This window comes from Diadema antillarum, unplaced genomic scaffold (genome assembly GCF_040938485.1).
Source record: "Diadema antillarum isolate AM-2024a unplaced genomic scaffold, OU_Dant_1.0 seq00002209_RagTag, whole genome shotgun sequence".
NCBI classification, from domain to species: Eukaryota; Metazoa; Echinodermata; class Echinoidea; order Diadematoida; family Diadematidae; genus Diadema; species Diadema antillarum.
In genome coordinates, this window is record NW_027272843.1 from 23,966 (window position 1) to 51,175 (window position 27,210).

The 27,210-nt window shown below is 40.2% G+C and overlaps 1 protein-coding gene across 1 annotated transcript in view; it reads right to left on the reverse strand.

Moving 5' to 3' along the window:
• Positions 1–920: 920 nt before the first annotated feature.
• Positions 921–27,210, reverse strand: part of LOC139714253 (uncharacterized) — a 41,365-nt gene continuing 15,075 nt past the window's right edge. The window contains exons 6-12 of the mRNA XM_071625967.1: positions 15,181–15,307; positions 14,053–14,199; positions 13,180–13,280; positions 10,838–11,032; positions 4,891–5,244; positions 4,058–4,104; positions 921–3,381 (exon numbers count right to left, since the gene is read on the reverse strand). Of these exons, the coding sequence (XP_071482068.1) occupies positions 947–3,381; positions 4,058–4,104; positions 4,891–5,244; positions 10,838–11,032; positions 13,180–13,280; positions 14,053–14,199; positions 15,181–15,307 (3,406 nt within the window). The 3' untranslated portion in view covers positions 921–946. The remainder of the gene's footprint in view (positions 3,382–4,057; positions 4,105–4,890; positions 5,245–10,837; positions 11,033–13,179; positions 13,281–14,052; positions 14,200–15,180; positions 15,308–27,210) is intronic.

Sequence of the window (27,210 nt, forward strand, 5' to 3'; positions counted from 1 at the left end):
CATCAGCAAAATATGCACAAGTATTTGTATACACAGAACATTGTTGTGGCATGGTGACATTTATTATAATGACCAATCCTCAGTTCACATACGATCGAATACACTGTATTTCCTTCTCTTGAAGACCATTCTGAAATATTGAACATAGCTGTTTCATTCACAGTCCATATTACACTTAACATTAATCTATGTACAGTGTAAGTATTGTCATGCATAAAGCACCATCTTATACAAATGCCAGATAAATATACCAATAATTTAAAACAGGAAAAGTGCATACGTATGTTATTCCATTTCCACTTCCATAGAAATGTTAAAAACAATAAAAATATGTGTAAGCATAAGTTCCTTAAAGGAGAATTCCACAACAGTTTAAAAGCTTGTCTGAAAAGAAAGAGTATAATTTCATAAGCGATACAGTGAAAATTTAATCAAAATCAAATAAAGAATCTGATAGTGAAATGTTTATATTGTGAAGCTTGGCTAACTTTTGCAAAACAGTTCTGAAACTATTGGTATAAGTATAATGAGCTGAGGATGTCACCACTTCACAATTTTCCACTGATCTGACAAAAAATAGATTTTTTTTCTGCTATAAAAATGTGAAGCATAATGTTATTCCTGGCTGATTGACTACTATATAATAAGTCAGACACACAATTGAGACTGGGACATAATTGTGTTTGGAAATAAAAAAGTAGAACTGAAAATCACAAGAGTTTGTGGGCACACTACACTTGTATAATATATGCAAAGTGTGAGATGCTGACATCATCAACTCACTCATCTGTATATTCATACTGACAGTTTAAGAACTGTTCTGTGAAAATCAGCGAAACTGTATAATCTTTAAGATCGAAATTTCACCATTATGATTACTCTTTCTTTTCAGACTAACTTTTTACTGGTCTGGACTACCCCTCTGAAATTATCACTAGCTTTAGAGCTACCGTGCTGACTGCTCTAACAATATAGAGCTCGCCAACTCAAGATTCCAGTCCAACGATCTGAGGAGGTTCTCACAGTGTTCCCTGGAGGCACTGCCCAGCTGGAACATTTGTTCTGTCTTGAGGTCCCTCACCGCCTTGGTGACGTCCCACTGGTTGCCGATGAGAGCGTTACGGCACTCCTCCGATGTGACACCATGCACCTCCTTCTGCACCAGCCGGACCTTCTCCGCGGCGGTGGCCGGCGTCTCCGAGGCCATCAGGTCCAGGTCGGACCCCTTCCTGCTGCAGGACTTGCAGGGACCGGACTTGGGAGTGGGGCGGTGGGGCGAGGAGGATGCAGATGATGGCACCCCAGATGAGTGTGTCGGTGCCGGTGTCATGGCACTGGGCCTTGGGGAGGAGGAACTCTCAGGTAAGATGGGCTTCAGGTTGGACAAGTCAAACGTCTGCATGAGATCGCCGTTGCTGGTACCCGCTTTGGGACCACTCTTGCTGAAGTAGTTGCCCTCCATGCCCCGACTGCTGCCGCCCGGGCCGGTCATGAAATAGTCCGGATTGGTGACTTGCGTGGGATTCCTCGCGAATGGCTTTGAGTGGGATGTGTGATTTAACGGAGCGGTCTTACTAGCAGACACGGAGGCATTGGCGAGCAGGTCGGGGGAAGGATGGAGGGGCTGCGTTGCTGGCTTGGCTGGGAGAAGGAAGTAGTGCGTGTGACTTACTTGGACGCCATCCTTCATTATTGGCAGTATGACTGATCGCCCCGTCGATTGATGCATAGAGAGTTTCGAGTCTGATGACTGCGAGTCTGGGGGAAGCACATCTTCGCCGAGGGCTTTCCTAGGTGGGAGAGGGGGCACTCCATCCCTCTTACTTCCATCGGAAAAGGGCGAGGTCTTTCTTCCTGCCCCACCCTGTAAACTGCTCATATTATTGCTGCTGCTATTCCCTGCCTTGTCCTTACGTGGAAAGCACATCATGAGGAAGTTGTCCTCTTGACTGGCGTTGGACTCCTGAGAACCCTGACGCTGCAGGTTCCGCCGCTGGCCTTCCAGAAGTCTGGCGGTGTCCCACTCCGAATATTGACTTTGATTGACCGATGACACGGTCTGTATCGCAGCGTACTTGTCCCTGCTGCTCCCTTCCACTTTCTGCGCAATTTCCATGGCAACATTTTTGCTACCATGCAGTCCGTTTGCTGCATAAGGTCTGTTCACAGAGCTTGCAGTTCTTGTGGGTTTCTTTGACTTTGGAGGAGGAATAGTAATGGTCCCGTGGGCACCAGAAGGCGGGCTGGTGGGTTTTGCCTTCTCTGTTGCTTTAGGGGGCTCTTGTACGGGCGCCGGTTTTTGTTTCAAGGGGTCAAAGCAATCAAGACTCGGCGATGACGAAAGGGGAACTTTGACTGGCTCCATAGGTTTAGCAGTAGGGTAGTTTGGCATGGGTCTTAAGTACATTCCAGAGATTGCACTCGGTAAGGGGCCAGCGGAAGTTGCGTGAGATGGTGCAGAGCTGACTGGGTGCACAGGTCTGGTCGCGACCCCAGAAGAAGCGATAGCGGCAGGCGGCTGCTCCTGCTCGTTTGGAACCTCATCATAAAACCTGCTTGGAAGAGTTTCAATTGCTGAAGTTTTGGCTTTAGTCATGGGCATTTCTCTCTTGACTGGAGAATCGTCATGGAAATTGACCCATTTTCCCTTCACGAGTCCTGCTGCCGTAGCGTCATGCTCGGGAGGCTCTAGTTCATTTGGCACTGCATCATAGAAATTCTTTGGTGGTTGTGGGTTTTGAGATGCGGGATCATTTGCGGGCCTACTGGATGAGGCGAAGGGGTTTGCCCTTGTCCTCGACATTGATGCGCTGGCTCCTGATGCTTTCACCTTATTGACCGATGCATACAGATCTGAAGTCTCTAAAGCTGAATGCATCATTTGCTGATTTCTTTGATAGCCATCCAGGATAGCTTGTTGGTTAGAATAAAACGACTTGGCAGGTGGCTGGGGCTGATCATCAAATTGTCCCACTTTGGCTTTAGGCTGCACCTTCAGATCCTCGTAAGGAACGTCATCATAGCGACTGAGTTCTGGAGCTGCTGCATTCAGCTGAACATGGTTTGCCGTGATCGGTTTGTCGAGCAGAGAGGAGGTTTCGACTGAGTCCGAGTCAAAGCTACTATCTGTGCTGTCCAGGAAATCATCAGAGAGGTCAATCAGGACGCCCGTTTGCGAGCCGGAGTCTTCCGACTTCGTCGACGAGGCTCCCTGAACGTAAAACACAGATTCTCCAGTCCTGATGGAGAAGTTTTCCGTTTCCTCTTCTGCGACAGCCGAACCTTGCTGCGCCGCCTTCGCACGCAGCTGCCTCTTCAGAGATGAGTTGCGTGAGGAGCTTTCGCTGCTCTCTTTCCTGCTCTGAGAATCCTTGCTACTCCCTGTATATGGGGAAGAACATGTCAAATGTAAAGTTCAACAGTAACGTGACTTTGCCGTCCTCTTTTGAAGCATAAATACCTTTCATTTTTACAGTAATTTGCATAACTTCATACTGTCCTGCATAAGTACACCACCACTTTTGCAGCATAGATACCTTCCATTTTTACAGTAATTTGCATAACTTCATACTGTCCTGCATAAGTACACAATTATTTTTAACGTCTTTTGGACAAATTTGCTTAAATCATTGGCAACTTTTCTCCCTTTACAGAGCCAGATACAATTATTTTTTTTGGTCTAGATTTCCATGAAAACTGCACCCTGCAACAAGACAAAGGCTTAAGGACATTTTACACAATAAGTCTTAACAAAGCTTATAATGTCACCACTTTACCATTAAACCCCTCCCCCCCCCCACTAAAAAAAAAAAGCCACAAAAACAGGAAACCCTGAGCTACAGTGTATATTTGATGTACAATTGTAAAGCGCCTTGAGCATTTAATCAAAGTGGAGAACGGCGCTATAGAAATTGTATGTATTATTATTATTATTATTATTATATAAAGTTGAGTGGAGTAGCTCTCCTTCTTAAAACATAACTGAAGCTTCTTGAGCAACCAAATCAAGGAATCCATATGGATGGCCAGAATACACATATCACATGGCAGGTCTCACTGTATGTGGCTAGAAATGATTTCTCAACATCAGCATGGCACCTCAACCTTTCAGATTTTAAGAGCCAAACACTCAATACCTGCAATTTTGAAATTAATTTGTGTCCGCATGGTGAAAAAGTTATTGGAATGTACTGTATACGTACGCCATATATTCAGCGAGACTAATTTTTCGCAAATTGGGACTTCCTGATAATTTTATGAGTGGTTTAATTTGCAATTGTGGTGTACAGTACTGAACAGAGAAATGTGTTGTATGCTTGCATGCCACATTCATGTCAGGAACATAGTTGACATTTTTGCATGCTCTTAAATTCATGAATAGCACCTGACTCCCAAACGTCGCAAAAATAAAAACCTTGCAAAGTATTTGCAGTATACGGTATATATCAGTAAGGGGTTAATGCTACACGTAGCACCGATCTCATACTGATCTATACTGACACTGCCATGACAATAATCCATCACAATACAGAACATACATGTCTGACGAGTAAAATACCTGCTACACTGTAACATGAAACTTAAATGATGGTGTACTGCAATAAAAAGAAAAGACTTACTTTCTGTCAAGGATTGAAATACTTTTTCCTCTGCAATGATTAATCAATTCACCAACAGAGTTGTAGTACTTGCTGCACAAGTCTTTTTAATCTGTGTATACAGTACATGTACAATGTCATCTTGTGTTTCTCTCAGCTAGAAAAGATGGCAGTCTAGTAATTAAATGTATTCTACATTTGATGTGAGGACCTACAAAGCTGATATGCTCCTGATAGATATATCGTCGATGGGGCGACAAGACCTCGTATCTGAAATTTTGGTGAAAATGACTTTTTGGAATGGTCAGATATAAGTTTAATGATGTCCTGTCCAAATCCTAGCTGTCTTATCCCAAAAATAAAGACACCACAGCATGTCAAAGGAAAGGCTCTCCCATTTGATGCAGTGCTTCGGCTGCCATGTTTTGTTTTGTTTTTGCTCTCTGAACATTTGATGTTTTGTAGATACGAGGTCTTGTCGCCTAGCGACGATATGTTTTGCAATCTCAGACAGAGTGAGGGAAGGTGATGTGTGACATCCAACTCACGCTTCATTCGGCTCGAAAGAATTAGCGACGGCTTTGAGCTTATGATGTCATCTTCGTTGGTCCAAGCATCCTGAGGCTTCATCGGAATTAAGTAAGTCCTAAGCATTGAGGAGAGAGGAGAAAGAAGGTACAGCATTTTTTTTTTTCTAAATCTTTTTATCCATATCACTTGAAATTAAAGGGACTGTACAGTACCGGTACTGGTTGAGGTGGGGATTCAGGTTTATAAAATTCCTAAAGTGAGATAATGAGAAACCTCTTATGAAATATGAAAGAGCATGTAATGCTAAGAAGGATTCAACATTTATTTGATAAAAATTGGTTTTCAAATGGCCGAGATATCCAAAAAAGTGATAATAATAAAAGGCGACAGGCCACGCCTTTTATTAGGATCTCTTTGTTTCACCTTGTTTTTGGATATCTCAGCCATTTCAAAACCGATTTATATCAAATAAACTTTTGTTACCCCTTAGAATTGCATGCTCTTTGACATCTCATACTATAGAGTGGTTTCCGAATAATTATCTCGCAAAATGTTAAAAGCTATAATCCTCACCTCAAACCAGGGTACCATTTCATGAAAGTTGTCAGCGCTGACAAGTTGTTAGTCTCTGACAATCACCATAGTAACAGTCAGCAACCAGAGCTTCTCAGCCAATCAAAACCAAGGATTTTACTGAAATTGCCAGAGACAGACACCTTGTTAGCGCTGACAAACTTGATGAAACACCCCCAGAACTCTAAACACCCTTTAAATGCTATGATAACTGCTGTTTGTGTTCCCTTCCTGGTCACTACACTTTATATTGTGACTTCCTTTTCAAATTTTCTTAAATAATGATGGACACTTTGATGAATATCTAAATTGACATATTCAACATATCAGGGTATTCCATAATGAAGCACTGAACTATTGAAAGAATAAATGTACTGTTGAAACATGCAAAAGAGTTAATAAAGTCTCGACACACTTTGTTTCCTCACAAGCACGGTTTCCATCATCAAAGACTTTAATGGGAAAGTGGGAGGGTAGATGGTAATGGTAATGGTTTATTAGGAAAATTCATTTGCAGCCATGGAGATGGTTGAATTGCAGAATTTGTACATTGTGAGTTGACTCCCCAATCAGGAGAACTCTGAGAGGCAAAGATGGGAAAAGGGTGTTGCATCTTCACTTTGAATACACAGATATCAAAGTCACACAGAAGTGAGGAATTCAAGCAGCATGGAAAAGGTTTGCCCTTTCTTTACTTCAGCAGAAAAGATATACCCCCATTTCAGACGGGAGAAAAATCTCTCTTGTAATCATGATTGTAATTTCTATTCATAGAAAATCGTGATTGTAATCCAGATGTCTCTTGCGTCTGAAAGCAAATTATCGTAATCCCAATTCTAGAAGCGTGGTTTGCCAATCAAGGTACGGAGGTGTTGTCAAATCTTGTTTTACTTCATCAGTGGTGCACACTTCCCGTCTCAAAGGCCTGCCCTCCAAAACATGATTGAGCAGGACCTTATAGCTCGAATGGGCTCGACCCTACATTTACTTCGACCCACAGACTGTGCAAAATGTATTTAATGCAACCTGCCTGCACTGCACGAGCTAGAATAAGATGTGCTTTGCGAGTTTGATTGACAGATCCGGAAGCTTGTGCCTCCAAAGCGCAAATCAAGATTACAATTCCTATTTATAACATGGTTACAAGAGAGATTTTTGCAATGTCTCAAAGAGCTTTTTTAGTTTTTACACTGAGCATGTGAATATTCTGTATATACTCAAATCAAGATTAAAATCATGATAAATACAGAGGATTATAAGACAGATATTCACTGAGCATGTGAACGTTCTGTTGGAAACTCAAATCAAAATTGAAATCATGATTCAGACAGAGGATATACAAAAGATGTTTCCATCGTCTGAAAGAGCTCAAACTCTCTATTCCCTTTCCTATTTACCTGTTGGGGACGGGCTGATTTTACTACAACACACAATTCCCATATATACACTTGCCCGAGTATACTCGGGACTCGTCCTCAACAGGTTAATGATGATAAAGGTATGAAAATACATGCTGACAAGGGATTAATCTATTAGGTTGTGAGTACATTGTATATCATGGAACCATTTGATTTCACTCCACTTTGGAAAATTTCCTTTATTTTCTCTTTAATAATCCTCTGCCCTGCCACTCACCCCCCCCCCAAAAAAAAATATATGGCACACCAATTAAGGGTAATATAATGTTGATAATAATAAAAGTGAACCATAACAATTACAATTATAATAATAATCATCATCAGTATGATGACAAAAATAATAAAAATAGTATATCACTGTAGAAATCCCAACCCCCCCTAAAAAGACGAGAAAAAGTAAAAAAAAAGGAATTTTGATGCACACATACATTGTAGCAAAAGCATTTTGGGACATAGTATTTGCACTATTACTAATGCAACCCCGATATAAAAAACTTTAATAGACAACTGCTACTTTTAGGAAACCTGGAGCTCTGCCATCTGGCTTTGGCGCAAAACTTTGGAAGCCCAAAAAAGGACAATGGCTGTCCTGTCTAGTTTATAAATAAATAAATCTTGGGCATTTCATTGTTTATTTTGCATACTGCGACTAACATACAGTCTGTTAAAACATAGCAAACTTCTTGCCTGTGTTTGAGCGATACTTTACATACAGATATCCAAGTTTTGTTACCCTAAATGATGTACTATTCAGTCAAAACAGCTCAAGTATTCCTCAAGTATCTATGAGGGCTTTCTCTGGCATTACTCTAGCCTGTAGGTGGCATATCAATGGACAGCAGAGTATTGATACATTGGCTCTGTCTGACAAGTGGACAAGTAAATGTGGTAAGAAGGAAGTCAACTGCAACTTTCCATATCATTTATTTATGAGCAAGTCTGTTTTTTTTTTCGTTTTTTTTTGTCCACTGTAAGTGGTCATGATTGCTTAAGCATTATTCAAATATCATCACTGTCTGTGTCAAGAGAAATTTCCATTGTCTAATTTCATATGGCTGCAACTTGAAGCTTCACAATTTTGCTGGCCTGACGTTGAGACAAACCAACTTGACCCTAATCAGGCCGGGCTTTTTTGGCTGTTCTGTGGCTGGGGCAGGGTAGAATCAACCCCCCTCCCCCCAAGATCTCGGCTGTCGATCGCGCAATTGCCATGAAAATTGGCAGTCAACATATACATTACTTGTGGAAATTGAAATTTTCATTTTCAAATTATATCTTATATCAATTAATAATGCTAATATTTGTATATTATGCATGCAATCACATATTTTGCTCTAAATCAGAAATACAGCTCCTAATATAGAATCCTAATTTTTGGTGATAGTATTCTTTGTAGCATTCCTAACAATAGACTTTGTTCACAAAATCATGTTTTTGAGCCACTATATTTGTTCTGAAAAGCACGTATAAAAGGTCATGCAGCATCATAACAGTATGCCTGATTTTCACGATAATGGTGTCATAAGATGTGCGAGACTTGAAAGTAAAAAGTTAGAGAGCGGTGTGGTGAAAAAATTTCGCGCGGCAGAATAGTCGTGGAAAATGTCGAAGGGGGTTGATCCAACCCACCGGCTGTTTTATGGTTAATGGAACTTTACCCCTGATAAAGTGTAGTTACCATGTTCTCATGTTCAGTAGAACACATTCAGTTAAGTCTGAGGAAAATCAAACAATCTCTTCATAATTAACAAATGTGTACAGTTTAGGTGCAGCAGTTACTAGATAAGGAGGTTAAAGAACAGTTCATGATATCCTAGTAGTGAAACGATATAAACAAAACATGGACATTTCCACCATTGTTTTCATTTGTCTAGCATTATGAGCGTGTACTTGACTCACCTCCTTCAGAAGGCAGGGGGAATGATATTACCTTACATTGTAATGTACATTGTATGTGAGGGAGTGTGTACTTTTCATTGCAATAAAATGTTGTATAGCTGCTTTTACTTCCTTTATATTGTTCCATGTATTGTGACATTTCGTTGCTGTGAGAGCCTTCTTTTATCCAGTGATAACAGCACATGGACTTTGATATTGAAAACTTTGAAAATTCACTACTTTTGGACAGAATTCCTGAGTGGTTTCCTTGAACTTCAGTGATGTGTGTTATTCTACTCTTTCTGTTTTTACTGAATCCACAAACTATAGGATGTTTGGGGTTCATACAAGGGTATGGCACAATGTGCCTGGTTGATACCGTTTGCTGACTATTGTTAGTCACCTGGGGTGAACCACCAGGGGTCAGCATCATTTGACCGTTTTCTCTGCTAGAGGTAATTTCCATCTAATACAAAGTAAGGCCCACTTTCCATACAGTACTGCACATTTTTCACCTCTCTGAGAGAGCAATGTCCGTTCAACTTGAAGAATTTTGTAAAATATATAACTATATTCATTGCATTTGACATTTTCATAATCCCTCAATTCAGATCAGCAAATAACAAATGATAGTAATGGACAAAGTGGCCAATCATATGGCAGTGTTAGCGAGCCAAAGGATCATATCAATACAGGATTCAGTGCAGTACAAGATTTCTATCCTCATTACCACAGATGCAAGACAATGGTTTGCATTCTGCGTGTCAAATAACCCAATGACTTCCTGGTAAGCTTTGTATTATACTCTCTGGTTCAGAAGTTTCCACCAACGCGGAAGCAATTGCATTTTTTTTTAATAAATAGGAAACAAAACTGATGTTGATCAGTTGAGAGTCATAAAAAAATGACAAGAGTATGTGGTAAATGGCAACTGCTCAATCATAATTTGGTGTCCTGTCAAAATATTTGACACAAATTTCACTTGTGCATGTTTGGGTTATCTGTATTATATAAAGGTAACACTTGTAAAAATACACCAAAAGATGAAGAAAGAAAGTCAATACTGCACAGATCTCCTAGTCACCTGTTGATATAATTGCTACAACCTTTTTTAAAGCACTTTTTGAAATGCTTACCGTTGACGAAATTTATTCACCTCGAGTTTCAAAAAATTGCAGGAAATCGATGCTGCGTAAGACTTGCTTTTATATAGGTATGCAAATATTGGTTTGGGTATAAAATGTAATTTCACGACTCACAACAATGTGCTTTGCTGTTGGGTTATGAAATCATTCAGGTATTTTCTTTTTCTTTCTTTTTTCCTCACAAAGATAGATTAAACTTTGATGTCCTGAATAGGCAATTAAAGTTACCATATACTACAAGTGTCTTTATGAATACTAGTGTACACGTACATCACTCTGTCCACAATATGGGCATGGTTCATATGCGCTTTAAACCAATACCTCTGATACATGGCAAAATTCCTACAACATTCATGTATGCCAACGTTGACTTTCCAAAGCAATGGCTACAGATGAATCCGACTTCAGAGCACTGTAACTTATGGCGACCATAACTGGGGGGCTTCCAAAGAAGATCAGAAGCATTTTCAAAGGGTTATGCAATGAGCCAGGTGTGTCGCTATGTCAGTGCCAAAATTATCTTTTGTTAATAGGTATGCTTGAAGCCCCCCCAGTTAGAAATTACCATAAAAACCAGTACCCAAACCGAATTAGTCTATATGGTCATCGGTCTAACCTTATAGTGTACACGTTAATCTATTCTCCCTGACTGTATCTGATCACAACCAACAGAGGGCTGCCAGATCATACTCACTCGTCAATCATGTCGGGTCGGCCCCACGAGTTCCCGCCGACGTCGCCGTGCCCGGTGTGGATGAAGCTGTGCTTGAGGGGCTTGCTGATGTCTTCACAAGTCAGTCCGCCGGACAGCGGCATCAGCAGCTTTCGCGGAAAGTGACCGATCTTGTGGGTGTGGATGTTCTGTCCCAACCACCAATTATCCTCCGGGCTGCAATGACAAACGAGACGTCACACAAATTGCTTCCAAGTTGCTTGATTTTCATTGGCTTAACGCTCATCACACGATGTCAAAATGTTAGTTGGTCACTATAGCATGTTGTATAAACACTCTCTTCCTTGATCGCACGAGTTTGAGATATGACATTTCAGGAAGGAGTGGGCAAGTTGCATTCCTTTCCTTCAGCAGGATGCCGAGACATTAATCAAACGAGCCTGTCACCCACTGTCCCTGCCATAGACCATTTCCACCTAACTTTAAAGGTCCTATTTACCGTTGGGAGCAGTGATTTTAAAAATGTTCAAGATATCACATTTGATGCATATGTGTAGGTCTGTCGTATCACAAAACATCTAAACCATATAAAATTTTTGCAATAAAGCTTGAAATGTAAAAAGATATAAGTATTTTTCTCAATAAACCATAACTGTAGACAGTTTTATAGTCTGGAAACATTTTTATTATAACTATTGTTCATATTTTGTGTATTTAACAATATTTAACGATTATACGGATTCAAATTTTTACAGTGGTTGTTTCTTTCCCTAACTCATATTTTAGAACTATTTTGAAGTAATAATGGTGGGTTTTTGTTTCAACTGCAAATGGTAAATAGTGTCTTTAATCAAAAGTGGGTAGATTTATAACCATTCTTCCAAACATCTGGTCAAATCGTGCTCTTATGGTTCTGATTTGTAACATTTTAATGAAAATGAAAATTATGCAAAATTGACACCACACTATATAAAAGGAGATCAAGTTTTACAGCATGATACCAATAACTCACTACTCCCAAAAACTGTGATAGCGCCCTTCTGGTTCTTAGCCGGCGATTTCAAATTCTGTCTGTATATATTTTCTTTATTCCACTCAGAGCAACAAACGTGACAGACTTGGCAGCATTCATCTTCTCTGCTGATCAAGCTCTCAACAGTACTGCATCAAATGCAACAGGCTTCATGTTGTTGGCCGATTAAATGTCTGCTGTTGGGTTTTGTGAGCTCTTGAAATGTTCCAAATCATGTCACGCTATCTCCCCGAATGAAGGCCATTGTTGCTGATGATAAAAACCACCAAGAAACTGTGACCTTTGGCTCTGAGCTGCAGGAAGCAGGCAATATAACGTCAAAATATTTGATCATCCCTTCATGATTTATCTGTTTCCTGTGACAAAATTTTTTGTTCTTTTTTTTGTGGTAAAAAGGTCCTATAGGACCTCTGCATGGACATTTACAGGTAATTACATGTAATAGTCGGGCAGATCTACTGGTATTAAGAGAGATGGTTCAGCTTGAAGCTTCATTCCACAGTTAAAGGGGAAGTTAACCTGTTGAGAATGGGCTGATTTTGCTACAACACGCATTTCCCATAGAAACCTGCCCGAGTATACTCGGGACTCGTCCTCAACAGATTAACCAAGTTATTACCAACTGTGTACATAGTGTTGTACACAGAATCCAGGGAATTTCCTGGTATAGTAAGTGCCAATCGTTCTACACCTTTCTTTCTTTTGAAGGTATGCAATCTTACTTTTTCTGCTTGATAAACGCCTATTCTAGTTTAAGAAATAGTTCAATACTTATATTGGGGTGGAAATTCATTTTCAACAAGCTTTTTTGGGGGTACCTGCGATCACTAATTTGATCAATTTGTAGCAATGTTGGGTGGTAGAAGGCTTCACAGTGCACCATGTATTCTTTCTGGAGTATGTGAGTGGCCCTGAAAAGGGCCTACCCAATCGCGACGTTTCGGCAAGCATGTTCTCGCCGTTCTCAAGGGAATGAGCATTCCCTTCAAGGGCATTCCCTTGAGAACGGCGAGAACATGCTTGCCGAAACGTCGGGATTGGGTAGGCCCTTTTCAGGACCACTCACATACTCCAGAAAGAATACGTGGTGCACCGTGAAGCCTTCTACCACCCAATGTTCTACCACCACGGAAGCCTTCAAAGATTTCAATTTGTAGCAAGAAAAGCCGCTGAATCAACTGCTTAATCAATTTAGTGGGCTCCACACATGAGATATAAATCATCCAGTTAACCCATTCAGGACACGCTGATTTTGCTGTAACACACATTTCCCATGGCCACCTGCCCAAGTATCCTTGGGACTAGTGTTCAATGGGTTAATATCACTTACTTCCCATTGATAACAGTAATGATGTTGCCCTCGTCAAAGTCCAGCTTGTCCGGCTCATCAAGGTGAAGGCTCTGAATGGCTCTCATCTCTACCGGCTTCATCTGCCAAATCAGAAAATGTTCCAAGGAGACAGGAGAATTGATTAACCCTTTCCCTACTATATCACAAAATCTCCAAAGAGTTTGCACAGGAACCACTGTATTCCTGCACCCTAAAAATTAGGTTGTTAACTAGAACCAGAAAAATCAGAAGAACAGGATATGAAAGTTCGACCAAATTCCGATTAATAATACACGTAAGGAAGTAAAATTCATTTGAATTTTAAGGTGTGACCAATCAGACAAAAATGGACAACTCCATTACATAGCACATGAGCTTTCGTTTCACTGGCAGTGTGCATTAAATTCCATAAAATTCACTCTCCCTTCATTACTGACGACAGATGATATTCTTTTGCATGCAAGGAAAGTATAGAATGACATAATTTGCAATGACCATATTCACTGTGCATGCACAACTGGAAATTTACTAAGTGGGAAAATGAATTTTATCATTATTATTATTATTTTTTTAATAGGAAAGCACAAATAGAAGGTGAGCTATGTGTTACATCACAAAATTGCCAATTTGTGTGAGAAATCACAACTTCACAAAATCGTTCATTCCTTCATTTTAATCAGGATTTGCTCAAAACTTTTAGTGTCCTGTTCCTCAATTTTCATCTGCTGTTATTAACACGAACTAATTTTCAGGGTGTCCCTTCATGCTTTTACCAAAAGAGACCAAACTCAATTTGCATTTCTTATGCTGTGCATCACTCTTAACCTCTGACCTTGGTTTATTGAAAGGTTTGGACCGGGTAGAAAGACTTACCCTGGTGAGCTGCTCCCTAACGACCTCAAACGTTGGCCGCTCCTCAGGCGACGCCTGCCAACAAGACTCCATGATCTGGTAGATGCCTGGTGGGCAGTGGTCTGGACGCTGTAGCCTCTCACCTTCCTTGTCAATCTTTTGCAGGATCTGACAACAGACATTGAAGGGACTGTATAGTTTTGGCCAAGACCTAACTCTTGGTTTCTAACATTGTTTTTTTTTTTGAGATAATGAAAAACTTCTTATGAAATGTGAAAGAGCATGTAATTTCATGGGGAATTCAATGTTCATTTGATGAAAATTGGTTTTGAAGTGGCCGAGATATCCAAAATAGAGCAATCCTAATAAAAGGTGGGACCTACCTTTTATTATGATCGCTTTGGTTTACTTTGTTTTTGGATGTCTCAGCCATTCCAAAACCAATTTTCATCAAATAAACTTTGAATTCCTCTTAGAATGGTATGCTCTGTATTATATCATATGTGTTTTTTTTTTGTTTCTCGCAAAAAGATAAAAGCCCAATTCTCATCTCCACCAATACTGTATCATCCCTTTAAAGCATTCACAGCAACACTGTCAAAGCTACAAACATAATGGAACTTCAAGATAAGCATTCATAGTACAGTAGTCACTGCTTTCAGCCAGAATTTGTCCTGATAAAGCAGTTTATGGTTCTGACTATCAAAGTTGTGGAAATAACATGAAATTTTTATTTGCATCAAGTTTTGTTGCTCTTAAGTGGGGTTCCTGCAAAAGCAGTTCCCGATCAACGGGTGAGAACTGTATCCTAATTTGCACAGCAAAAGGAATCTTCAGGGACACTAGTAATAGGCATACACCACATCGAGTGTAGCTCCCTAAGCATCAATACTTCATATACTTATTGGGAATTGTTCAGAAAAAACAATAGAGAAACATACACGTAGAGCGTACTACTTTATGCGTATGCTTGACAATATAGTACCAAAGTGATGATGTCACAGTCTTTTGTTATACATAAATGTTGTAGCTTGGGTTGGAAACAGGTGTGCGCAAAAACACCAGGTCCAGGGGAGGTTATTTAGAACCCAAAAGTAATTCATAAATGGTACAACATAGTGGCTATCAAAGAGACATCGTTAAGCCCACCTGTGCCCCGTTGTAGCCCAGCCAGGGCTCCTCCCCATAGCTGAAGAGCTCCCAGAGGGTGACTCCAAACATCCAGACATCGCTGGCGTGGGAGAACTGTTTGGTCTTCAGGCTCTCCGGGGCACACCTGTCATGGACAATCGAGAAAAGTAGCAATGCAGAGAAGAAGTAATATTATGCCTAAATGTTCAATAGACAAACTAGTACGGTAACATACACATCTAGAACTTTACATTTTTTAGGTTAATTTCAGCTGCAAATATTCAGCAACATGTTCACTCATCAATACGGTTGAGAAAATAAGAATTTCAACATCAACCCATAACAACTACTTTGTAGTATGATCTGTAAGACTTAAACATTTTGCTGTTTTTTTTTTTTTAAAGATAATTTTTTTCTTGAAAATTTACCAAATAGCATTCTGGGCCTTTTTGATTTGCATTTCTCTCCCTTGACTCATAGGAAAGTTTGCATCAACCAAATGTATGCACTCAATCCCACGTGCACACAGTGGTAACACCACAGTTCGTATAACAACTACAATTCGTACCTGAAAACAGTTGTTTTTGTTTTCAACACTTTATAATGTGATGTGGTGTGGTGTGGTGTGGTGTGGTGTGGTGTGGTGTGGTGTGGTGTGGTGTGGTGTGGTGTGGTGTGGTGTGGTGTGGTGTGGTGTGGTGTGGTGTGGTGTGGTGTGGTGTGGTGTGGTGTGGTGTGGTGTGGTGTGGTGTGGTGTGATGTGATGTGATGTGGTGTGATGTGATGAGGTGAATTCCTGTTTTAACATACATTTTTACCACAACTTTCAGGAAGAGTTTGTCTGATAATCTTGTATGATGTCTTACACTACACATACTTTGACAAACGTCTGGCTCATTCCTCACATCATCTTGAATTGCATTACACCACACCGAATTTCATGTTTCATATGACCTGTGAACAGATATACACACTGGTATATATTTCAACGGATTGTCTCATCATAACGTCTAAAACAGATATTCTCAGAAATACTGATCATGGTTTTATCAGTGTTACACCACCACAAAAGTGCTATCAAGAACTCCAAGGGACGTTAAACATGATGTCTGAAATGGGATTTCCCAGAATCTGTGCTCATGCATCTGGTTAATGTTACACTGATGTACTTGTCAAACCAGAAAGTATGAAAGAGCTTCATGGAATATATGTGCAATGTGTATTGATCATGTTTAATGTCTAAGATATATTTTCTCAGAAACCGCGATCAAGTTTGACAGGGAAGGAAGTAGGCCCTTATCATCTGGAACCTACGATGTATGCAAAATAATCTGAATGCACTACAACTATGTCGTGGAGCGATGTCACTGACATTTATCTTGCAATTCGACATCAAGTTCCAGCCACATTTAATGACTAGAAAATTACTGAACTATCAGAGTGGAGGTGTTTCTTAAAAACAGGCTCTACAATAGGAAAGTTCTAAAATTAGGATGTCTCACGTGCAAGCCCTGTTAAATCATAAACAGTACTATTAAATGATACAGAACCCTGGGACTATTCCTGGCCAAGACAAGTTGAATATGAAATTTGAAAGGGCCAAAGACGCATCATTCCTTGCCTGAAAATTTCACTGAGTTTTGCAGACATCTTTCACATGAAACATCATCTACAACTACATGTAGCAAGCAATTCCACAAGACACTCCATTTTATAGTATTGCCGCTTTTAATGAAGAGTGTCATCTGTGAATTGAAGCTTGACTGTGTGGTTGATAAGTCACAATTTCGCCTCCCTCTAGGGTGAAGGTAACTAGAGTCTACAGTCCTGTTCAAACAAACACCCGTTAGTCACACACACACAAAGGAAACGAAAGTTTTTCACAATCCATTTTTGCGAAGCAATGCAGAAACCATGATTTTAATTCTTGTGTGTGAACACACAAAACACACACACACACACACACACACACACACACACACACACACACACACACACACAGACACACACACACACATATTGATTGACTTTTGGGATACACATCATGATGTAAAAATTGGTCCAGCTTGATATTTTCTGGAACTCTCATGATAATTTGGTTGTGGTGGTGTTTAAGTGAATGGCAAGTGAAGAAACTCATCATCATTTTTTTTTTTCTGAAATTCCATAATGCAACTTACCACACTAGGTTCGTACACTCGGGTGCCCGGGGTCATGGTCCAGATATTGTTTAAATAGGTATGCGCAGTCTGGAGATTAAATGCGCTTCATTTGTCATTTTGCAGGTAGTAAGTGATTTACTTTTCTTTTCTTTTCTTTTTTGCCACATGTTACTGGTGACATAGATTTTCACATTGCAGTGCTAAAACCAATAACTTTCTGTGGTTGAATGTGGCTAAAGATTGGTTTAAAATTCTCTGTGCGTTCAACTCTACCCCTGAACAACGGTCCCATCAAATTGTATACACTAATCAAAGACTTCTCAGCCACTTTGTTGTATACATCCTACAGTGTACCTTTCTCAAGCATGAGCTGATAAAATCAAAGATATCTCTGATCGTCGATATTCAATAGCGAGCCTTAGATCTGCCATGCAAACGGTATAAAAAAAGACGCTAATTAGGACAAAATGGTGTCCTGCAGATGTGAGAGACAACTGTTTCCATAGTCCAATCAGGGAGGCCGCTTCGTGTTTAATAGCGTTCACTTCACAGATCTAAAGCTTGCTATGTTGATTGACTCCACTTGCAGGGCACACAAAGCCCTGGTCGGTCATTGTTTTGTTTTGTTTTGTTGTTGTTGTTGTTTTTTTCTTCTGCTTCTTCTTCTTCTTCTTCTTCTTCTTCTTCTTTAACTGTCAGATAATTACAAGGGGGCCATTCCTCTTCCCAGATAGCTGCTAAATTTTGCAAGTGGTTTTGAATGGTGTCAGAGGCTATCGACCCTGCATTATTAAATCCGTTGAAGACTAGTCCCGAGTATACTTGGGCAGGTGTCTATTGGAAATGCATGCTGTAGCAAAATTAGCCCAACAAACAAGCCTGTACGCTGATCTCTGAGCAAATGCACGATAGCATTAACAGTACAATATACTGGTGGATGGGATCTTCAGGAAGTCTAACATTCAACACTTTGTACATGATACATGATGCAATATTTGGTACCCTGAGGTACCAAATGAAAATTCACCATTTTGTTGAAATATTAAATTTTTTTTTTTCAACGCTGTACCCTGGGTTACCAAAAATGTGTAAAAATAATTCTTAGTATTATTATGCACAAAAATGTTTTCTTGTTTGTGACTATGCAACAATTAACCCTTTGAACCCGAAAGGCCGGAAAACCGGCCGCCCGCAGAACGTGCAAATACCCTAAAGGCCAGTATACCGGCCAGAAATCATGTGACTTTGATAACTTGAGTTTTAACTGTCAGGTGACCCCCTAAATATGACGCCATCTCACGACAACGATGTGGAGAGGTTCTTCGGTCTATACTTTCGTTGATTACGGTTTGGATTTGCAAGTTTTGAGCTATGAAAATAGCAAAAAGATGTTATTCTGCAGAGGAGGCTCGTGCGATAATCTTAGGTGAATCATCTGGTGATTATGAGGAAGCTATTGACAAGTCATATTATAGTCAAAGCAGTGATTTTGAAGATGAAACGGACACAGATGATGAGCTAGATGCTGCACAAGGTGATGTACAATCTTAGCCGGGTACCAGTGGGGGAAATAGCAGCTGGGATGCCGTTAGAGCTGGAGCTGGAGGTGATCATGTTGGTGATCGTCGAAGTCAAGGGGGCGTGGCACAGTCAGGGAGTGAGGTTATTGTTTCTATAGCTAATATTACTAACCTGTTGATTATCATTATGATTATAATCGTTATATTGTCATGCTGAGCTATTATTGCAGCTCAAATAAAATTGGAGTAATCATAACCACACTTCACAGACCTGTGGTTATTTGTTTTTGTTGTATTTTTTGTATGTATTACCAATGTATTCAGTCATTTAACAAAATATGCTCAATATGTGCAAATAATGCAGGGTGAGGGTCACGACCATCTCAAATAATGCAGGGTTCAAAGGGTTAATAATGCATGCAAATAATAACTTTTTCTCATTTACATGCTCTGCTGTACTCTTCGCTGTCTAAAAGTTGACATGGAAGGAAAATCGGCATTGCAATCATTATCGCCACGCCGATTTATGCCGGCGCTGATGATGAGAAAATAGTCGCCATGACAACATTGTACAACTGTATGATAATGGAGATAAGATGGCGCTAGACATCACCATACCCCGGTGTACGGCGTGATAAATCACTTTATAAAATGGGTTCAAGAATGTAGCCAATTGGAAGCGCTGAAATGAGTCACGTGTGCGTGCATTATTTTCTTCAGGTATGCACTAAGAAGAGTCTCTCTTCCACCTCCCTGGCCTGACGTACGTCACAATGTTTTACACTAGCAGTGCGCACTCAATCAGTTGTTACAAGTGCGTCACGCGCTACTATACGCGCTGTCAATCCTGTAAACAACTTCTAGTTCGGGCCGCGGGCTGCCACAACAGCCGGCGGCCTTTCTTGTGCATAACAGTACGTGGCGTACGTATACTCTTATACGTACGTACAGTACTTATGTGCGGGATTTCCGAGTGCGACGTGCGTAAATGTTTGGGACGAACATCTTCGGACATCTTGACTTTTGAGCGAGTGCTACATGTAGCTGACTGGTATTGACCCACAAAGGTACGTGAATAATGCGGTTAGTTTTCGACCCATTTTATAAAACAAATGATGCACAGGATTATTTCGTGGCGTTAGTGAAGGTGCGGCTCACTCTCGAGTATTGACAACGGTTGCAAACATGCACTCGGCTGCGCCTCATGCATGTCGCACCCCTTATACAAATCTGTAAAGCATGCCTCGCAAGCTTGCCGCAAGCTTGCGGATTAGCTTGCCACAAGCTTGCGGGCCAGATCTTGGCAAGCTTGCAGCAAGCTTGCGGCAAGCTTGCGGCAAGCTTGCAGCAAGCTTGCAGGGTTCCAAATATTTAAATGAGCTGCCGAAAATTTGCATACTAGCTTGCTGCAACCTTGCAGGGCTAGCTCACATACCTGCAAGCTTGCACAAAGTTTTTAGTTTGCCGCAAGCTTGCCGGCCAGCTCACTGCAAGCTTGCGGGCCAGCCTGTGGCAAGCTTGCAGCAAGCTTGCAGCAAGCTTGCAGGGTTCCAAATATTTAAATGAGCTGCTGCAAATTTGCATACTAGCTTGCTGCAACCTTGCAGGGCTAGCTCACATACCTGCAAGCTTGCACAAAGTTTTTAGCTTGCCGCAAGCTTGCTGGCTAGCTCGCTGCAAGCTTGCGGGCCAGTCTGTGGCAAGCTTGCGGCAAGCTTGCAGGGTTCCAAATATTCAAATGAGCAGCCGCAACCTAACATGCTAGCTTGCTGCAACCTTCCAGGGCTAGCTGACCTGCAAGCTGGCACAAAGTTTGAAACCTTGCATATTAGCTTGCCGCAACCTTGCAGGGCTACTGGTAGCTGACCTGCAAATTTGCAGCCTTGTGTATTGACTTCTGGCAACCTTGCAGGGCTAGCTGACCTGCAAGCTTGCAGGGAGTTTGCAACCTTGTGTGCTATGCCACCAGTTCGCGGAATGCTTGCTGCTAAGCTTGTCGCAAGCCTTTGCAAGCTTAGTTTTTTAAAGAAATTAAGAAATTTGATTACTATAGAGCGCTCGCACAGGAGACCCGTTCGAGCACTTGAAGAGTTTGTTCGCAAAAACCGATAAGTCCATTTTTGAAGATTTTGAAGTACGGTTTCTGTTATAAAGTACAAATTATACCCTTAAAATGATATATTGGTCCTTGCATATAAAGGTACATTTTTGAAGTTACGGTCAAAAGAAGCAAAAATTTCCTTATTATTCTCTTTATTTTTCTTGACCTTTAATCGCAAATATCTCCATTTGGTAAATATGGACTTATCGGTTTTTGCGAACAACTCTTCACATACATTGTATCCCCTGAACCAATCTCCCATTCCCCATCTGGATTACTTTAGGCCAGAATGTTGTATAATATGGCAACTGTCGCAGGATACAATAAAATCTGACGAGAAATGAGGCTGGTATATAGCACATACAAGGAATATAACATGTCATCCTATAAAAGTTTGAACAATGAGAGCACTGGCAATGAACATTTTTGTTACCTAGAATAACTCCCCATAAACCTCAATAGCAAGTTTGAACAAAATTCAACAAGAAATGTGGCTGATAGAGCATGCACAAGAAATGTGACTGGCATCTAAGTTGGAGCACTGAGGGCACCACCACCACAAGCTGTTGTGTCCTACATGTACATGTACAATGATCATTCGTTTACCGATCCTTAGCAAGTCTGAATAATTAAATCCCATAAGAATTGAGGTTACATGTAGTACCATACAGCACATACAAGAAATATGACATATCCTTAAAAGTTGGAACAATGAGGACGCTGTCAATGAAAACTTTTGTTACCGGTACCTAGAATAACCCCCCACAAAACCTCCATAGCAAGCCTGAATAAAATCTGACAAGAAATGTCGCTTCTAAATAGCTTACGAATAGAGCATATACAAGATATGTGACATGGCCTCCAAGTCGGAACACTGAAGGCGCTGTCACCACAAACTGTTATGTGTCCTTCATGTACAATGTAGATTGACCACCCGCACCTCCTTTAAAATAGCAAGTCTGAGTAAAATCCAGTGAGTAACGATCAAGTCATATGCATAAATATTTAAGCATTTTTGCAAATTTTGACATGGTCAGGGTGACCTTTGAACCTGTAAAAGCTAGAACAGTGAGGGCAGCATTATCAATACACTGTAGGTATAGGTGTATAGATTTGACTATGATACCTTTACATACCAAATTTGAAAAAAATCGGTCGAGAAACAAGGCCAGCATCACACACACAAGCAGACCCTGTTGAATTTACCTTTTCATGTATAAAGACGGAACAAGCGAGGGCACCACCACCAAAAACAATAGGCACCTTGATTTCACTATGATGCACCTTTTTGCCAAATTTGAAGAAAATCTAATAAGAAATGTGGCTGATAGAGCACACACAAGAAATGTGACATGGCATCCAAGTCGGAACACTGAGGGCGCCATCACCACAAACTGTTGTGTCCTTCATGTAGAATGACCACCCATACACCTCCTTAGCAAGTCTGAATAAAATCCGTTGAGTAACAATCAAGATATTGCATATATAAGCACATTTGCAAATTTTGACATGATCAGGGTGACCTTTGACCCTGTAAAAGGTGGAACAGTGAGGGCAGCATTATCAATAGGTATACACGTAGGTGTATAGATTTGACTATGATACATTAATACATAGGCCTACCAAATTTGAAAAAAAAAAAAATCGGTCAAGAAACAAGGCCAGCGTACGTTGCACACACAAGCAGACCCTGTTAAATTGACCTTATTTTCATGTATAAAGACAGAACAAGCGAGGGCGCCATCACCAGAAACAACAGACATCTTCGTTGTACCATAATACACCTTCATGCCAAATTTGAAGATGATCTACGAAGAACTGCAGCCAGTAGAGCGCTCTCACAAGAAAATCTCTGTGGCGGACGCGGATGCAGCGGACGCAGCGGTGCAACGAGGCCAAATCCATAGTATCCTCCGAACTCTGTTCGGGGGATACAATTAGGAAATTTAATTGAAATTTGCACAAAAGTGAAACATAAAAAAAAAGGATGAAGTATAAATAATACACTCAAATCTGTTATACATTCATTTATTTTACTATTTAAAAAAAAAAGAGGTATGCAGAATGTACCGGTATTGAGTTATATGTAACAATAAAAATACCTGTTAATACACACACAAATTACAATGGGTGGGACTGTATTGCACATTTAGGGGAAGTTACTATGATTACTTTGTTAAAATGTGTAGATTATTGAGGTTTATGGGGAATGAAAATATGGTGAAGTTATTCAGCATGTTAATGCATGCAGTTAGTTATAATAGTATTAATCAATTTCATACCTTTAACAGAATTATTGTCCTTAAATCTAAGCTGCTCACAGAAACAGTCAAACCGCCATTTTGAATTTCAGAGTGAACAAAGTAACTTTCTTTTTTGTAACTGAGAGGGCACCAGGCAATTTGCTCTATCAATTAACCTATAAGCTTGCGACAAGCTTGCGACAAGCTTGCGACAAGCTTGCAAAGATTTTGATTGTGGCCATACAGTTGCAGTAAGCTTGCGGTAAGGTTGCAGAATTTGCTCTAACAATTTACCCACAAGCTTTAGCTTGGGACAAGCTCACAAAGATTTTGACTGCATTTTGCATGCTTGCGAAGTTCTAACCCGCAAGCTTGCAGCAAGCATGCAAAGATTTTGATCACAGTTCACAAGCTTAAGTAAGCTTTAGGAGTTTTCTTTAACAACCTGCAAGCTTGCGACAAGCTCACAGAAATTCTGATAATGGCCTGCAAGCTTGTGGTAAGCTTGCGGAGATTTCTGCATTACTTGCAAGCTTACGGCCAGCTTGCAGAGCTGTTAGTTGTCTCACCGCAAGCTTGTCATAAGCTTGCACAGCTTTCATATGGTCTTGCAAACTTATCTGCAAGCTTGCGACACAATCTGCAAGCTTGCGATTATTTTTGCAATCATATCTGCGACCTTGCAATCGTCCACAAGCTAATGGTAAGTTGCTGCAAGCTTACCGCAAGCTTGCAGCAAGCTTACCGCAAGCTTGCAGCAAGCTTACCAGGGGATGCCAAGTTTGTATCATGCTTGCAGTAAGATGGCAATAAGCATGCGCAAGCTTGCACTCTTTAATACAAGCTAATTAAGGTTGCCGCAAGCTTACCGCAAGCTTGCTGCAAGCTTGCCGCAACCTAAGATTTTTATAAGGGACCATTGTCAATACTCTCGAGCGCGCCGCACCTTCACTAACACACTCTATCCTGTGCATCATTAGTATACTGTAGATAGGGTAAAATAGGTCTACTGAACTATTTGCAACTAAAAATCAGGCAAATGAATACTCTGTTCTTCTAATGCCAAGTTTAGGTGCTGTGAGCTACCACACACAATGGTACACAAATATTTCATTAGTCTGAGTTACCATAGTACACTGTACGTTCATTATTCTAATCTGAACTCGTTGAGGACATGCTGAATTTGCTACAAAATGCATTTCCCATAGACACCTGACTGAGTATACTCGGGACTCCACCTCAACAGGTTAAGTATTATCCATTAGCATAACAGCAGAAGTATGCTGTGGTTATTAAAGAAATTAACACAATTTTATAAAATGTCAACTGAAGGTTTTTATTCTGTTTCCATGATCATTTTGTTGCAGTTGTCATTTTTATTGGGGGGGGGGGGGGAGGGGGGGGAGGGGGGAGGGGGGGGGAGGGGGAAGCCAGGTGGTGCTCAGGCCACACAATATGCATACAATGTACATGTAGCATGCCTAATATTGAAGGCAAGAAAGGGACACGGGTGGCTGGCCAGATGGAAGACATCTGTGGAAACCATCAGTAGATCCGGCTGAGGAGCGCAGTCTACGCATAATGCGGATGACCCCTCGTAACGCATAATGGAGGCTTTGTAGCACACTTCCTTTCTATATGCCTCTATTAAACTTTGAGCGTGTATAGATTTCAAACAAAAATGAGATTATTATTAGTAGAGCATTTTATAATATAATATGGCTCATGTTGATTTCATCAAGTAATAAAGCATGTAAATGACAGCATTGAGCACTCGATGCATAATGTGTGCTTAATGACAAATTGGATGTACACTGTAAAGTTTGTGTACATTGTAATAATGATTTAAAGTAGTGCTTCTCAACCAGTGGGCCGCAAAAAGATGGGCTACGATATTGGCCAAAAATGATTTAAAAAAGAGTCACATTCCATCTAAAACTGGGTCTCAAAAAAAAAATTGCAGGAGCCAAAGTGGGCCTTGGGTTTCAGAAAAGGTTGTGAAACACTGATTTTATAAAGCATGCTGGCAGTGCTTTTGGAGTAGAGTCACATAGTACACTTTCTCTGCATTTCCATATGATTCAAGCTTTCTTTTACTGACATACAATTGTAGCGTCCATATTTTCGCACAATCAATTTTTCGCACTGAGTGGCTCAAAAACATATTCACTGATTCTTGAATTCATGCTGCATGATTATCAACCTGGCCTTTAGAATGTGCAGAGAAAATTGTGAAGATATTTTTGCGGGTTTTAGAATTCACGCTAGGCAAAAGTAGAGTGAAATGCGTGGAATTTAATGCACCACAAACATTTGTGTGTTTACAGTAATTCCTTTAATATGTTCAAATTGACATGAAATATGGTGTACAGCCACATAGCAAGCAGATTAAACACCTGATAAATAGAATGGAATAACATTCATCACGTCAGACATGGTTTCATTAATCACCCACATCATAAGTCAAAATAAATTGATGAAATTTCGTCTGGCCACCTGTGCAACATGAAAGTGCTAATGACTGATCATTATTCTTTGGTTATGTCCAGGCATAGGCAAAACTATGTGTGGGTAAGGCAAAATTAATGCCTGGTCACGAATACGCTCTCTTAAAGCAATCATACAATTGGAACCTGCTTTCAAGCATCATTTCATAATGTATAAATGTAATCAGGACTTCCATGAAAACTTCCTTAAAGGACAAGTTCACCTTCATTGACATAAGGATTGAGAAAATGCAACAATATTAGTAGAACACATCAGTGAAAGTTTGAGGAAAATTGGACAATCGATGCAAAAGTTATGAATTTTTTAAATTTTTGTGTTGGAACCGCTGGATGAGGAGACTACTACAGCTTGTGAGTCATATAAATGCGTACAACAGTACAAGAGAAAATGTTAAAGAAAATTCAACGTATTTTCACTTTTTTCGCATAATAAAAGAGCACTTGACTTGCCTCTTTCTAAAGGCAGGGGGAATAATATTACCCATAACATGTGTCGGTAACGAGTCAGGGGAATGTGTACTTTTTTCAAAAGATGGAATTTTGTGAAATTCTCTTTATATTTTCCTTATATTGTTGTACGCATGTGACATCTAAGTTATTCATACACTGCAGTAGTCTTCTCATCCAGCGGGTACTGCACAAAAACTTCAAAAATTCATAACTTTTGAACGGATTGTTTGATTTTCCTCAAACTTTCAATGATGTGTTCTACTTATATTGCTACATTCTCTCAATCCTTATGTTTATGAAGGTGAACTTGTCCTTTAATTATTAAAGCTGGGTCTGATTTTGATGGAATTTCGAACAATTTGCTCATGGATGTAATATCCTTAAATATGTTAATCACCACCCTTTAAGCATTGAGTAGAGCGGCACTTTAGAATGATGTTTCTTTTCTCAATAATGATGTTAAATAATAAGTTAATGCCACCTTGAGCACTGAGCAGAGTGGCACTTTAGAATGATATGTTTCTTTTCTTAATAAAGATGTTAAATAATATGTAACCAGTTGAGGACGGATTGATTTTGCTACGTGTACAACATGCATTTCCTATAGACACCTGCTCGAGTATACTCGGAACTCGTCTTCAATGGGTTAATGCTACCTTGAGCACTGAGAAGAGTGGCACTTTAGAATGATGTTTCTAATCTTAATAATGATGCTGAATAGAATGTTAATGCCATCTTGAGCATTGAGTAGAGCAGCACTTATAGAATGACATTAAATAAATGTTTGTGTTCACTACCATCTCTTTCAAATGTACACAGAGATGCAATCAAAAGAAATGACAAATATCATATGCAACACTATGTTTGCGAACAAATTACGATAATGGAGTGAAATCAAGTGTTTCCACACAATGTAATGCTCTTTCCAGTTGACTGCGCACCCCAGTTGAATTCCTCATTGTTTGATCTGCTCTGACACGTGCTGCCCGTTATCACAAAATCAAACTGATCCTTGCTGATTTGTTGTAAAAGCATGGAAACCTCAAGAGGCATGATACAATGACA